The 17327-nt window shown below is 38.0% G+C and overlaps 1 protein-coding gene across 1 annotated transcript in view; it reads right to left on the bottom strand.

Annotated features, from left to right (window-relative positions):
* col5a3a (collagen, type V, alpha 3a) overlaps positions 1-17327 on the bottom strand; it is a 99557-nt gene that overhangs the window by 38054 nt on the left and 44176 nt on the right. The window contains 10 exon segments of the mRNA XM_083524271.1: positions 1643-1687; positions 1775-1828; positions 3188-3232; positions 5098-5151; positions 7928-7972; positions 11425-11478; positions 12217-12270; positions 14950-15003; positions 15203-15256; positions 16493-16546. Of these exon segments, the coding sequence (XP_083380397.1) occupies positions 1643-1687; positions 1775-1828; positions 3188-3232; positions 5098-5151; positions 7928-7972; positions 11425-11478; positions 12217-12270; positions 14950-15003; positions 15203-15256; positions 16493-16546 (513 nt within the window).

The following is a 17327-nucleotide window of genomic DNA, read 5'->3' as shown; positions in this document are numbered from 1 at the left end:
CCCAGAATTCATACTTCAAAAAGCAGATAGCAAAAATATGTTAATAATAAAACTGTTGATGTTTCTCACATATGGATTATTTAGCACAGGTTCTGGAGCAAATTTGTTTTGCATTTCTATATACCGTAATTTCCGGACTATTAAACGCACCCAAATATAAGCCGCACCCTCTAAATTTGACAAAGATGTTTATTTTGAACATAAATACGCCGCACCTGTCTATAAGCCGTGTCTACACTGAATCTAATGAACTTTACACAGGCTTTAATGAAAGACAGTGTCTGTTACACGGCTTGTATCTAAACAGTAGCCGACCAAGAAAGTCATTGTTCACTGTCTTCCTCCTTCCTTTCACAACAATTTCTCTCTCGAGTTTATCTTTTGGCATCGTCGTGTGTTTAAAAATCACCATCGGTGAATCTTTTCTCCCGATGCCGTGCAGCTCAGAACACAGGTGAAGTGTGTTTTCATGCCCGGTTGTTTTCAGCGTGACGAATGATACTCATTTCCTGTAGACAGTCCGAGTGAGCGGCAGGTCAAACGTCAGAGGAACATCATCCATATTTATGATGTGGTGCGGCCCGATTCAGTGGGAGCGCATCTGATTTAATATAAAGAGTTTCATTGGTTCACCTGAACCCGTTCCGTTGGTCTGATGTTATGGGTTTTAATTTTTTAAGCTTGAAGTTTGTGAAACCGGGAAAAACCCAGGAAAAATCCATATATTAGCCGCTTTGTTGTTTAAGCCGCGGGGTTCAAAGCGTGGGAAAAAAAGTAGCGGCTTATAGTCCGTAAAATACAGTAATTGCATTAATTCATGTTATTACTATTTATATTTTAATGTATTGCCAATTCACATAAACAAGTTAGCAACCGAGAAGGATAAAGATTAACATGTGCTATCTTTAAAACACTGTGACTGCTTATGCTAGTTGTGCTAGTTCTTTCATTTTGTACTTTTTTATGACTTGGGGCTAATAGGTAAAAAAGATTTTTTCCTTCGTTCATAATATCAAAACCGCACCAGCTTTAAAAATGATTCAGTCACCTCCCGATTCTCTTCTTCCTTCTTATGTTCTTATTTGTTTGATCGTTTGTCACGTAACAACCGTACAGACTCTGTACCCGAAAACAGAAATGAATGACTCGGATCAGAAGACTCAACTAATCATTCATGGTTCCTGTACTGAGCTTTCGCTATTGTTTTAAGGTTACAAATTGTGCGTGTGGCCTCGGTGGAAAGCAATCTTCCCTCTTTCGCATATATCTCCGAGACATTTCTGAGACTTTTCCAAGACAGGATTGCTTTGATTGACAGGAGATTTGTTTTTTTTGTTTTTCTGCCCTAGTGTTCACAATAAGACTGGTTCTATAATCCTTCAATCATATTTCTGCACTTGTGCCATCCCAAAACGTGGCAGCCCTGGCGTTTGTTCCCCTGTTCTTGTTTGTTATTTGTTAAGTGCTAACAGGATTTAAGCCACTCTCAGTGACTCCCAGTGTGGACTCAGTATCGACTATCTGCCAGGATTACTGTTGAAACGTCTGTGACCGAACGCACTCCGATTAGTCGTGATCTCTAAAGCAGGTCAAAGATCAACCCACACAAGGAAAGAAGAAAAAAACGATTGTTACGGTTTACCTTTTCTCCAGGCATGCCAATAGGACCCTGAGGACCTGGAAAGCCCTAGAAGAGTCACAGACACGTGATAAGTGTGCTGTTAAATAAGTCTGAATCATCTTCATCTTGTGAGGATTTAAATCACAGACGTACCTGCACCCCTGGGTTTCCCTGCTGTCCTGGAGGACCAGGTTCTCCTGATGGGCCCTTTGAATAGATGAAATAAACGTCATGTTGTTTTATGGATTGCAATGGTTAGGAAATTTACAATGAGGCGCTGAGATGGCTTTCATGTGCATCGTTTCATAGGATCGTGCACTTCAGTGAGAACGGAACCTTAAGGGAATCGGTCCAATGAGCGATGCGTCTGTCTCTAGTCTGCTTTAGTCCTTGAGTCTGTCTGGTTATCTCACCTCTTAATCTGTGCTTAAACATATCTGCTTCTGAAGCTTTATCCTTTATGCTAATGCCTCATGTAATGTAATCTAACTAGCTGAGCTAGGTCTCTCCACAATGTTTAAGTTGCATTGCATTCTGGGACTCAGCATTCTTTTCTACTTCTACGCTGGGGGTTTAATTAATACTTCAATTAATACTCATGTACATGTGATTTTTTTTTTTCAGTTTTTTTTATTTTTAATACATTTGCAAAGATTTGTCACGTTGACATTATGGGGTGTTGTTTGTAAAATTTTAATGATAATAATAAATGAAAATCTATTTTGGAATGAGGCTGTAACATAACAAAATGTGTATAAATGTAAGCGATGTGAATACTTTCTGGATGCACTGTACACTATATGGACATGGTGAAAAGGAAAGTGGTAGCTCAGTGGATAAGACTTCTGATCGGAATGTCATGGGTTAAAATCTCAGTATTGTGAACCTGCCACTGTTGGGCCCTTGAGAATGGCCCTTAACCCTCAATTGCTCAACTGTAAAACTGAGATAACTGTAAGCCTGAATACGGGTGTCTGCCAATGCAGTGAATGTAAATGAATAAAAGTTTGTGGCTTTCTGATCATAACATCTCCATGTGCTTTTTGAACATCCCATGCTACATTTAGTACCTATTTGCTATTTATAATAATCTCCAACTCTCTGATGTTCCACTAGATTTTATAGTGTACTTCTGGAGATTAAGATTTGGGTCTCCTAGTTTAGTGAAGGAAGAATTTCAAGCCACTGTATCCAAAGACTTTATTTTCAATTGTGTACCACCAACAACACATTGGGGAACAATCACATATGGCTGAAAGAGTCAGGTGTCCCAATACTATTGTTCATATAGTGTATAATGTATGTGAATAATTAAAGAAAGATTTTTTATGTTTGGTTTTAAAAGCTAACATATTTGAGATATTACATTTCCTTTACAAAAACTATATTCTGTCCATGCATAAAATCATTTTTAATGGGAAGGGTGTGAGTTCAAATCCCAGCACCACCAGGCTACCACTGCAAGCCCCTGAGCAAGGCCTTTAACCCTCAACTTCTAAGGTATAAAATTGAGATAAATGTAAGTAGTTGAATATGCATGTTATGTGATTTTCAGCAAAAACTCACCGGGTTTCCTTTAGAGCCTTGAATACCATCCACACCACGGACACCCTACAACACAAACACATCAGAAAAAAACCCAACAACAATAAAATACAATATTACAAAAACTGAAACTTATTTTGTTTTATTTTTGCTCATGAGCAGATTTCTATAAATATCTCCGAAGCACTTTATTAGCGAACGCGAACACTCACATACACAGGAAACAGACTCGCCCTGTGCTCCTAGCAGAGCTTTCGAAAAATATCTTATTTTATCCTGGCCTTGAGCCATGACAACTCAGCGTTTGTAAGATGTTTGGATGTAAGATATTTGATGTAGGATCGATACCGACAGCAACCATTAAGGAAAGGTATAACACACATATAGCAGCAAAGGGTTCTGCATATCGCACGCACAGTTTGTGGTGCACTTACCTCCTTAATCATATACAAAGACAGCTTATGTGGTGATGGGAGGAATAAATACTGTTCCAAAATATTGAATGATTGTCTGGAGAATCAGTAGAAGAATAAAATCATAAAAAAAATGCTCTTGATGTCGAGTTCTTTAATGTTCTGTGTATATAACTTTTTCTGAAAATGTGGGCGGAGCCAATGTTACATATGTTATATCATGTATATATAGCAATGTGGTTCAAGATTTTATTTTTATACATTTATGCCACACACACACACACACACACACACACACACACACACACACACACACACACACACACACACACAGTCAAACCAGAAGGTGGAAGGCTAATGGTTTGAGGTAGTTTTGGACCAAGGAAGTTTGGAGACTTATTCCGGGTGAAAAGAACCAACATGGCCACCATTCTATTCTATAACACCATACAGTTTTTTAATGAAAATTAAGTAAAACATCTGGATATTTATATGTTTATTTGGTCAATCTAAATCTTCATACCGTGACATTAAATAGTTTGTTGCATAGAAACAGAAGGTAATTGCATGTGTCTTTCAAAAACCTTAAAAAACGTGTTTCCACATGTTTGGTGTTTTCTGTGTTTTGTATTGTTTGTTAAGACTTATAATCACACTCTTGTGTCACCCAAATGAAGATGTGATCTCTAGTTTGAGTCTGGTTCCTCTTCAGGTTTCTTCCTCATACCATCTTGAAAAATGTAATACTTGCACACAGTCGCTCCAGCTTGCTCATCGGGGAATAATAAACTTAAGTCATAATTTTTTGTTCTATAAATCTTATGTGCTGTAAATAATGTCCATTGTAAAATGTGCCATAGGAATAAACTTAAACTTGAACTTTTCACAGGCTTTGACAAAGATATTGTGGGACTTTGTGATGTTAGTTTTTTTTTTATAAATTATTGTTTATTTATTAATTATTTATTCATTCATTTTTATTGATATATGTTGATTGTTACTTTTAAAACCAAAAATAGTCAAATGATAATTATTTGTCTAGAGGATATAGCCAACACGAAAGAAAATCAAGATATACTTGTAAAAACATTATTATTATTATTATTATTATTATTATTATTATTGCTGTTGTTTGTTTCTTTTCCTGTTTGCTTGTTGTTTTTACTTAAAAAAATATACATAAAAATACAACCGCATGAATGCAACTTATTATTTTTCTTGGGTGTGTAAAATAATTTTCTGATTCAAGGTTTGTAATATTCATTATCAGAAAAACACCTAACATCCTAATTAATATAAAAAAATAAAAAATAAATAAAAAAGCCTTTCAATTTAATCACGATCTCCTACACTGGAAATCATGGCAGCTCTTAAAATGTCACCGGATAACAAACACTCGCTATACAGTACGATCCATATTTATCGTTCCCAACAGAAGCCATGGTTATTTTCAGCACTTAATGATCTACGAGGTGTAAACGCTTTTGAGCAGACTTTTGCTAGTGAAAGTTGACTTACAGGCTGTCCGGTTAGTCCGGGTGTTCCTCGGGGTCCTACAAGTCCTCTCGACCCCTGAAAGAACCACAAAAAAAAAAAACATTCACAAAATACAAAATAACTGGGCTAAGAAATATGGGTGGAGTTTTAATCCACAACTTCATAGGAAGGAACTTGTTTCATGGACATTTCACAACATTAATTATATGGATAAAAAGCATGAGCATGGCGAAGTGCTGTGGTAGAAGTGGAATAAACAGGAACTTGTTTTTTCTATTACAGCACAATTTCTTTTCTTACACAAGCATTAGCAGTTACACTACATAGACAAAAGTTTAAGGATTGCACTGTTTGAACATCTCATTTCAAATGTAGTCCTTATTGGCTGTTATAATAACCTCGACTCTTCTGTGAAGATGTTCCACTGGATTTTGGAGTGTGCTTCTGGAGATTTGTGCTCATTCACAAGCATTTTAGTAAAATCAGGAACTGATGTACGTTGAGGAGGCCTGGGTCTTCATCCCAAAGATGTTCAATAGGGTTGGGGTTAGAGCTCTATAGCAATCGACTCAAGAACTTCCTCTACAACCATATTTTCATAGAGCTGGCTTTGTGCCCAGGCTTATTGTCATGCTGGAACAGGTTTGGGTCTCCTAGTTCAAGTGAATGGAAAATTCCATGCTACCTCATCCAAAGACACCCTATATAATTGTTTTATTCCAAGTTTGTGGTAGCAGTTTGGGGAAGAACCAAATATGGCTAGGAAAGTCAGGTGTCCCAATACTTTTGTCCATATTATAGTCCAAACTTTAACATTTGTACTTAATGGTAAGGTGTCTGTCATGTATCTGTATTTTGAGCTTATAAGGTAACAATTATTAAAGGGTGCTTATTAGGTAATTAAAGACTTTCCTACGTATGGAATACAGGAGAAATTCAGAGTCGTGTTATGAAAATATGTATGGATTTAATACCGAAATCAAAATTACGAAATCAGGAATAGTCAGAAGTTACATGATTCATGAATTACTCATTAGGTGCGTGTCTCGAAATGAAATTCCGTAGAATGACATTTGCAATATGTTACATAAATTGCATAAAAATTTACAATGAGAAAAAAGTAAAAAGCCTCCGAAACTCTTATAGACTGTCTCTCCTTAGCTCATGAGATTTAGATGAACGATTCCCAGAAAGCGGATATTTCAACATATTATGGAATGCATTTTGGATGCTTTCTTAAAGTTATAGTGTTTTGTTATAGAAATCACTTTTTAACCTCACTAGTTAGCATATAGTTCATCATTAATATTCGAGAATGTGGTACTCCATAATGTACGAATGAACCACTTAATAAACCGCTCTTCAAAATGCTCCCCGCCGAAGTCTCCACTTCCAAGAGATTAAGTGGTTCATTTCTTAAGTATGGAAGTAAGGAAGTCATTTCCCTTACAAATTACAAACACTATAACAATGCAGAGAACCTAATTCGTCTATAACGCTCTTTAAAATTAGCCGAAGTCTCTACTTCCAGGAGCTGTCGATCCAAACCCAAACCCCGCCCACTAGGAGAGAATTGAACGTAAGCAAAAAACTTTGAACGAAACTCTGCATCACATTTATAAACCATAAATAAATTAAGATAAATGAAAAGTAAATTGTTGTTGCACTTGGAGATGGTGTCGAAAAACAATTTGTGAGTTCTCCATTTCAGAGTGGTTTTCTTCTTTCTCATTGTATATGTTTCTTTTTTTAAGTAAAAAAAAAAAATGAGGATCAATGTAAAAGTGCTCTTTACTCTTGCCTAGGTTGCAAAGTAAGAAAATCTGGCAACCTAAAAAAAATGGGAAAGGTGCTCAGTAGTATGAAAAAAAAAGAAGATAATTGTAAGTCAGGTAAGATAAGGGCATTTGCCAAATGCGCTAAACGTCAAAGGAAGGTGTTATTCATTTACATCTATGCCATTTGGAAGACACCTTTATCCAGAGCAACGTAAATTTAGCTCATTCATACAACAGAGCAGCTAAAGGGTTGTTCAGGGGCTCAGGAGTGTTAGCGTGGTGCGGCTGGGATTTGAACTCACGAACCCTTTAGTTACAGAGTCCAATGACTTAACCACTAAGTTACCACCTCTGCTTCGTAAAGCTTTATAACTGAAATGATTGTATGTTGCTCTGCATATGGGCATCTGCCAAATGTCATAAAAGTAAATGTAGACGACACTCGGGATCGACTTTAAGCTTCCGAATACGTGTAAAATTCTCGCCGTAAGTATTGAATTCATCTCGGAATACCCCAGAGGTGGAAAAATACCCCAGTAAAAACTGCAGTGTACTTGTTATTGCATGCATCGGGACTCACAGCTGGAAGTTCATGTGTGCATGTGTGCGCTTTGTTTATATCGCTCTCAGACTTTGTACATCGGCCAAGCCACCTGTTCCAGAGCCACATCTGTGATCTCCAGGGAGGTGATTGATATGGAAATATAATCATACAGGCCAGGGTTCCATTCCTCCTCCCTCGCCAATCTCCTGGCACATCCATCTCTAACCCTACATTTATCTCTAGCACACCGGCCTCTCTCTTGCGTGTCTCCGAGTGCCGAGGAGCGAGCGATTTGGCATGGCTCTCTCTAATGGAGCTCACTTCCTGCTAATGCTGCCGCCGCTGTGCTTCACTCACCCTTTCTCCCACTGCTGGTTGATGTATTTAAAGAGGCAGCTCACCTGCAGGGAACCGATTTGAGCTCTAGTCTCAGATAATCAGCCATGGGCCAGATGGAGAGAGGATAACGAGGTGTATCATCTGTGTAAGTGTGTGTGCGTGCGTTTAAGTGAGTGTGTGTAGGACTCACAGGTTCACCTGGTTGTCCTCTTGGTCCTACAGGTCCATCTGCACCCTAAAATAAAATCCAGAGTTAGTTTCTTCGTTGTATTATAGCGCACGAGCGCTTCACAGCTCGGTAACAGTCCGAGCGGAAACGATGGAAAAAGTGCTTATTTATGCAAAGATATTCCCGTTCGGTCTCTTTTGAAAGCTTTGATCAGCGTGAATCGCTGCATAATACACCGCACAACTTTGCATAATGAGGATCCTCCATGCAACACTGTTACCCGTGTCTGTTTTTATACAATTCATGAGGTTTTGCTGCAGCTACACCTGGGACAGCGAAGCCTTTCAAAAGCTTATTAGTTAAAGGACTAAACACTCAATTAGGCTGAAGATGAAAATCTGCATTCTGGGCTTTCAACACGGGAAAGAAATGAAATTTCGCTCGTTCCTTCTTTCCTTTTTACCTGAAACGTTATTCGCCAACTGAGATACGATATATGAACAAAAGTTTGTGAAAACCTAAGCATAATGGGACATTCCATTCAACATTTATTCCGCATTTGCTGTTGTGCCTGGGGTGCAGTCACTGTTCCAATTCATCCGAATAGGGTTGCGGTCAGAGCACTCGACATCTTCCACTCCAACCCATGCCTCAGATTTTGTGCTAACAGTTTGCTAAACACATACGGTTGGAAAAGTCACTATACTTGTATCCATATAGTGTATGTTTGGTGTTTGTTTTCTGGCATGCGCTTCCTTAGTTTTACATTTATAGCAATAAGTGAACAAAAATGTAGCACTGAAAATAACCATGCAAAGTCTAAAGTGCTTAGGGATCTGCAGTGTAATCTACAGCGAGAAATCCAACAGTGTTTGGAAATGAGACGGGTAGATGAATGGTTATAGGCAGTATAATCTAAACTACTGCTACTCACTTATAAAGCACTAAATGGTTTGGCTCCCATGTATCTATCCAGTCTCTTAACACGCTACAATCCGTCACGCTCCCTGAGATCTCAAAACTCTGGGCTTCTAGTAGTTCCTAGAATAGCAAAGTCCACTAAAGGCAGTAGAGCATTTTCACATTTAGCTCCTAAACTCTGGAATAGTCTTCCTGACAGTGTTCGGGGTTCAGATACACTCTCCCAGTTTAAGTGTAGATTAAAAACATATCTTTTTAGCAAAGCCTACACATAACACACATCACACACATCACATCATAACCTTGTGCTCCAGAACATCTGATCACATGCACATTATCAACTTGTGCTGTTAATATCATGAACAGCAGCTACGCTAATTCCTCTCCACTGCTTCTCTTTCTCTCCCCATCCCGAGGCATCCTGAGGTTTGGCCAGCTCCAGTCACGTCCCACCTCGTGAAGATTATGGACCTATGGATGATCATGGAGAAGTAGATGCCGAGTGTTTAAAGGCCCTGGCATGGAGAAGCTGATGCTGGATCTATGATGATCACAAATTGTTCTGTATTGTTGAAAGATTTATGACCAAACTCTTGATGTCACCCATATGAGGATGGGTTCCCCTTTGAGTCTGGTTCCTCTCAAGGTTTCTTCCTCATATCATCTAAGGGAGTTTTTCCTTGCCACTGTCGCCACGGCTTGCTCATCAGGGACAAACGCACACCATTCACCTTCACTGTTGTTTTCTGTAAAGCTGCTTTTAGACAATTTCTGTTGTGAAAAGCGCTATACAAATAAACTTGACTTGACTTGATAATCACTGTGCTAATGATGACTCGTCATTTCTGACTACTTTCACAGTCCTCCAACTTTTTTAAAGTCAATAAAATTGGTAGTATTTTAAGTCTTTTTTAAACTTGCATTCATGTTTTATTCCTGTAACTGTGAATTACTTTAACTTACTGTACATCCTTTAAAAAAGTATGCAAATGCAAAGAAAGCAAAGTGTTTCATATCTACACAGAGGACAAACAAGCACTAGCTTATAATATTCATATATTATTTAACCTCGTTTAGGCAAGAAGTTTGGAAAACTTCCCATTTGTTATGTTTATACCAGAGATATGACTTGTAAGAATCAATTTAAGGCAACTTATGACTCCATACAACTTCTTCAAACTTCTTCAGCGATAAGTCATTCTGCTTCAAGATGGCAGTCATTTTGACGATCTCTAGACTTAAGAGTACATCAGAAAACCTGAACATCTTAACACAATTAAAAGCTAAATATAATTTAATCAATAAAGTTTAATTGATTGTTAACTACAGCAGCCTTATAGCTTTAAATGATATAGTATCTCACAAAAGTGAGTACACCCCTCACATTTCAGAATCCATTTTATTTTATCTTCTCAAGGAACAATACTATACAAATGAAACTCGGATATATTTTAGACTAGTCAATGTGCAGCTTGTTTAGATGTACAGATTTACTGTCCTCTGAAAGTGTCTCAACATACAGCCGTTATTGTCTAAATAACTGCCAACAAAATCGAGTACACCCTAAGTCATAACAGCTGTACGTCGCTCAACCATGCAAAGTCACATGTTTTTGTCTGGTTGACAGGACCAAACAAATTTGTGTATCTTGTATTGGAGCAGTTAAAATTTGGTGCTTTGAGGACAATTCTCTCATACTGACCACTGGATGTTCAACATGGCACCTCCTGGTAAAGACTCTCTGAGGTTTTGATAATTAAAAAATTGCTGCTCTCCACAAAGATCAGTAACACCCTAAAAATGAGTTACAGTACAGTGGTCAGGATCATAAAGAGTTTTTCCAAGACGCGTTCTACTGGGAACAGGCCTCGCAAGGGTCCATCAAAAGAAGTCGAGTCCTCGTGCTGTGCGATAGATGCATGAGTGCTGCAGCATTGCTTTAGAGATTGCAAAAGCAGAAGGTCTACTTGTCAGTGCTCAGACTGTACGCCTTACACTACAAGTCGGTTTGCAGGCCGTCATCCCAGAAGGCAGCCTCTTCTAAAGCTGCTCACAATAAAGCTGGCAAACAGTCAATCTGTCCAAGAGCATGAATTACTGGAACCATGTCCTGTGGTCTGATGAGACTAAGATAAACTTGTTTAGCTGAAATTGTGTCCAGCATGTGTGGTGACGCCCTGGTGAGGAGCACCAAGAAAATTGTGTCCTTCCTACAGTCAGCTGCATGAGTGCTGCTGGTACTGGGGAGCTGCGATTCATTGAGGGAAACATGGATTCCAACATGTACTGTGACATTCTGAAGCAGAACATGAGGCCCTCACTTCAGAAACTGGGCTGAACGGCAGTTTTCCATCATATTGTAATAACGACCGCACACAAAAAGATGACAACTAAATGGGTGCTGAAATGTGAGGGGTGTACTAACTTTTGTGAGATACTGTAGCTAATTCTCACTACCTTGCATGTGTTAGCTGGTTGACTGCATTTTCTTTAAGCATTTCTTTTGCAAATTGTGTAAATTTTATTAGTTTATTTTTTTTTTTTACAAATATTTTTCCCATTTAATATTTTTTATATAAACACAAAATATCCTTCACCTTCTCACCAGATTCCCCGGATGGACCATGCTTTCCTGGCTTTCCCCGATCCCCCTAAACAGACAAAAAAAAATACAGATCATCAAAGATACAATGGGATGATGTGCATCGTGACAACATGTAACTCATATTATTTATTTGAGCACTCAATTAATCATACAAGTAAACCAACTACATTACATGAACTGCAGGGGTATATAAGGTTACATAGAGTTATAATAACCTAAAGAGATATAATAAGCAAAATACACTGTGACAGATGGATGAATTATAGCTCCAAAATTAATTATAGGATATATAATCAGGTAATTCTATCATAATTATTTAATATAGCTGAAAAAGTGGCTGCAGAAGCCAAGCATTTTAACCCACTTTGGAGCTCTAATTCTAGTAAGAATTAAGGCTCAGGCATTGCTACAGAGCTTATGATTTATTCAGTTATTTTCCGTTTGTCAGAGACTTTGCTTATATAATAAATATGTTTCCAATAAAACAATATTTCATTATTGTTTTATCCTCATAAAGACAAAGTTTATTTTTTCTTGCCATAATATTTCTTCAATAACAATTCAAAATATTCTAAGAATCAAATTGAAGCGAATCATGAAGCCAGTATCACAAATCGAATTTATCCTTGACCGCTAATAACCGATGAATAAGAAAAAGAATGGCCTGGAGGATCCTAGCTGCACAGCTGCACAGAGTCACACAGGCATCTCACAGCTAAACAGATGTGCTAGACTGCACTGGGGTGATGGGATTTGATTAAGTGGCATACTGTGCCACACTCACTCTGTGTCCTTTGTCCCCTGGAAGCCCTGGTAGTCCATCAAAGCCCCTGTCACCCTACACAAGAGATAGAGATGAATGAGCGAGAGGTAGAGCATGTAATAAATAGCAAGCTCTTTTTTACACACACACTCACACACACAAACACACACTCCTTCTCTCACAGTAAACACTGTAATGCATTAAATCATAGTCAGAAACGTAGTTAGCCTAAGATTTTACCTCACTATTATGTAGTGCAATTCAAAACAGAGTTCACTTATTAGCTAGTTAACAGTATGTTATTAGCGTGATTCAAGTCATTTGTGCTTTGAAAATTCTCTTTTCCCAACCAGTGATTATTATAAGTTTATTACAAGATACAAAGCAACTAAACTAATAGCTTTCTCATCGCTCCAATTCAAGCGACTGGATACTAGATAACCTTGGCTTGTATGGAAATTTGAACATGTTATCAAAGTGAAAGGATGCTAGCTAACCTTGGCTAATTATTATAATGAAATCGAAGCCGGTAGCCATGTTTGCTAACAAACTCATTAATGCTGGAAAACCCAAAAGACAGGATCTAGAGAAACTTTATTATTATAATTATTAAATACAAATTTTTAATCAATTTTGCTAAACAACTAGTTATGTTCGACTAATCATAATAGAAATACAAGCAACGTGATGCTAGGCTAGCTAATTATTGTACTGGAGTTTAATCCAACAACCAAGTTTGATAACAAGCTAGTTCACAGCTGAACAGATGTGCTAATTTGAGCAAGCAATTATTTGCTATCACTATTACATAGTGATATTTAATAAACTATTGGCCAAGTTTGCTAGCAAGCAAGTTAACAGGTGGGAAATGATTATGTTGTTTGGTCAGAAACGTTGATTCAATCCATGAGCAAGTGTTAACAGTGTTATAGGAACAAACGTAGCAAAAAATAAAATGATGTGCTACTTTATTTGCCTCATATTCCTGTAGCTGCTAAACATGCTAGTTGTATGAATTATTATTTTTTTTTTTTTTTGCAAATAGAAAAGTGAGACATTTAGCATGTAATAAACAGCAAGCTCTCTCTCTCTCTCTCTCTCTCTCTCGCTCTCTCTCTCACACACACACACACACACACACACACACAGCAGCTCTAGTAACCCTATAATAATTTCTCCTTTCTCAATGTCATTTCTGCTCATTAACAACAGACACACACACACACACACACACACACACACACACACACACACACACACACACACAGACACACAGAAAGAGAGACAGCGAGCAGATCAGAGAGGTTTGATGGCTCGTCTCTGTAGATCATCTCCATCTGTTGCAGGTCTGTAGGTGGACAAAAGAAGTTCTGCGTTTTTTCCTGATGAAGTCTCACATCTCACAGCTTCAGCTCCCTGCTCTGTCAGGGTCAAAACCTTCTCATAAAGCTGCCTCAACTCACTCAACACTCACTCTCTGTCCTCTCACTATATTGTGTGATATTAAAGGAACGTTCTGGTACATTTGTTCCCCTTGTGCTGAAGGTAATGGATCAGTCAGTGGATGTTTTAGCACAGTGCAGCTACAACGATAATGTTTGCTTTAGGCAATTAGGTTATGAAAAGTCTATCTCTGGCTAACACCTTCATATACATTCTTCAGCTAGTGATGTCGTTACTGCATCTGTAATACGATTAAGTAACAGGTATAGCCAGAATATAAATCACTTTTTGAAGGACTATGCTACATAAAATAGACAAAAATGTGTGTATATATCTTCACTTCACCTCAGACTCATGCCCCTGTGCACAAAGCCAGCTCCATGAAGATATGTTTTACATGGGTGCGAGTTGGAGATCTCCTGCTTTAGAACTCTGACCTAAACTCTAATCATTTGGATGAATTTTTCACACTGACTGCATCCTAGGCCCCCTAGCCTCACCTACATCAGTACCTGACTTTACTAACACCCTTGTAGCTAAATGGACCTCACACAAATCTCCACATGCACACTGCTAAACCTAATGGAACATCTTTCCAGAAGAGTCGAGGTTATTAGAAAAGTAAATGGAGACTAAATGTGGAAAGGGATGTTCAAACTAGGAATTTAGCAGACGCCCTTGTCCAGATCGACGCACAAAACTGCTTGAGTCTCTATTAATAAATAAATCTACACTGGTACAATAGATTACCATTTAGGATACGGCAGCCTATAACTCTGTTGAGAGTTTTTTTAAACAAAGCAAACTTAGAAAGTTTTAGTTTAAGTGTTTCAGGAAGAGGTAGGTCTTCATCCATCGCTTGAAGATATCCAGGGGCTCTGCTGTTCTGAAGGGGAAGTTCATTCCACCACCTCGGTGCCAGAACAGAGAAGAGCCTTGAAGTATACTTACCTCTTACCCTAAAAAAAGGTGGCACCAGTCGGCATACCAATCTTATGGTCAGGTGCCCACAAAGGTTTGTCCATAGTCAGTAGCAATAGCCAATAACAATAAAGTGCATTTGGAAAGTGTTCATGTTTCTATGAATTATTTTTCAGTAAACAACAAATAACGCAAATGTAAAGGAGATGCTAAGTCCTGCTCTTGTTCTTATACCAGGCCAAATTAACACCTCAGACCTTTCAATCCTCATAAAAGTGCTTTTAAACTAGTAACCAAAACTAAAGCAGGATGAACATGTACAAGCTAAATAACATTGTCTGACTGTAACATTAAACTCAAGAGTTGAATAAGTTTCTGTATGAAACTCACCTTTGCCCCCGTCTCTCCTGGAGATCCACGACCTCCGTCTGCCCCTGAGGGACCCTGAGGAGACACGCGAATTTTAATTGTTGTCATGTCGAATTGCGTGTTATCACATGCAATATTCTTCATAAACTCGAGACCTGTCTTGACGTGTGTTTTTATTTTGTTATTACGATTATTTCACATTTAGGCTAAATCTTTCTTTATTTCATAACCACAGGCACCTCGAACAGTAACTAGCGAGCTGCACATCTCTTACCTGCCTGCCTGGCTTCCCGCCCGGACCCGAAGGACCTGGCAACCCGCGTGGCCCCTTTGAGACAGAAACCAAACGAGAGGGTTGGTAAAAAAAAAAAAAAAAAAAAGGCACCCAATGGCATGCATGCAAATGTGTATGTAAGTGTGATTCTCGAGGAAGGAGACAGTAATGAACTGGTGGAATATATATATTTAAAAAAGTGATACTTTTGCAGTTTTTCTCAATTGCTTTGGAGCAAATCATCCTTAATATTTGAAAAATAGTAAGTGCATTTCTCAAAACAATGTGTACAAACAGCACAATACATTGAATTTCTTGCAAAAGCCTGAACTTTTCTCAAAATCCTTAGTACATCTCCCAAAAGTAAGTATTTTTCTCAATGAACATCTCATTCCCATCAGAATTAAAAGTCCCTTTGTCATTGTTCACAAACAAGATCATCAAAATGTTTAGTCATGTTGTCAGTATGATGCACAGTTTCAGGATTTCTTGATATAAACTACGGTTTTGGTCACAATGATGAAAAATGCAATGATTTTATTTCTTCTGTGTGGCGTCTATGAATTTCAGCAGCACAAATGTATTTATTTGATTGCATATTTTATTTATATTGATTGCAAGAGACCAGAAAGGATTCACACTTTTACTGTACTGTAATAGTGTTCGTTCATTTCATCCGTTTTCAGAATGTATAATTCTGTGTTTTGCTCTGTCTGTATTCACTCTCCAATTGAATGTTCACAAGATTCACCTGTTTAAGAGAACTAGTTGATCATTGGTTGATCTGACTCCGTTCACTCGCCTTCAATAGTAACATTCAAGATTCATCTGGACAATTCATCAATTCAACACATTTACAAAAACAAATTTTAATATAAATTGTAGATGACAGATTCTGACAACTGATTTAAAAGTTTTGCATTCAATGACTTATACAGTGAACTGACACTGAGATGTTTTGGGGGTTAAAACTATTCAGGTGAAACCAGTAAAATATATTTTGATCAACATGAACGTAAACAACTGATAATGTAGGAAACAGCAGACACTCGTACACAATCTAGTAAATGAATGTACTAAAGTGTTCGCAATTTGATCAAAGCAACAAGAAATGTTTTTATGATGAGCACAAATGACAAAATGAGGTGGAAGTTGAACAAAGAGTTTTGAGAAATTTCATTTCTGATTTGAGAAACGCTCCAAAGCGACTAAGAAAAAAAATTAATAATCATTTATACAGAAAAGAGGAAATAATTTAAAAAAAAAAGAAAAAAATTGAATTTTGCTTACCGGAGGTCCAGGGTCCCCACTGTCCCCTTTAGGTCCACTGGAGCCTGGAGGACCCTGCGACACACACACACACACACACACACACACACACACACACACACACACACACACACACACACACACACACAGATTAATATTCTATAAGTCTATATGAAACATTTATGTCTTTTATTTTACAGCATTCTTGTTTGAATACGTTACTGTATCTACAAACTTATTTCGATTTCTTTGGTAGCCACTCGATTCTTTTCCTAACTGTTATCAAGAAGTTGGAGGCACACAATTGTACAGGACGTCTTTGGGTGCTGGAGCTTGAAGTTTTCCCTTCACTTCAACTAAAAGACTTAAACCTGTTCCAGCATGACAATGCCCATGTGCACAAAGTCAGCTACATGAAGATAGGCTTTATATGGGTTGGAGGGTAAGGTCTCCTGCTATAGACCTCAACACTTTTGGGATAAATAAGAACAGTGACTGCACCCCAGGCCTCCTCACCTCCCCTCCATCAGTACCTGACCTTACTAACACCACCACTACAGTCCGAAGTCTGGTGGAACATCTTCCCAGAATAAAGGAGCTCATTATAACAGCAAATGCAGACTAATATATGGGGACATACTCCAGTACAAACCAATACAAGACCACAAGACAGGTCATTTTATTGCGATCTTGTCTGCATACAGGAGATTTGATACATTCATATGTATAACATACCATATACTGCAAAACATGAACACTTCACTACCCCATGCTCTCTGGACTGAAAGATTACACATGCTAGCTATTCAGTTTCTTTATTCCTAGCTAGCTAGCAGATAAGTAGATACACTAAACT

This window comes from Silurus aristotelis (assembly GCF_946808225.1).
Source record: "Silurus aristotelis genome assembly, chromosome: 21".
Lineage (NCBI taxonomy): Eukaryota > Metazoa > Chordata > Actinopteri > Siluriformes > Siluridae > Silurus > Silurus aristotelis.
The sequence above is the reverse complement of the archived record's forward strand: the minus strand, read 5'-3'. Positions and strand labels throughout refer to the sequence as shown.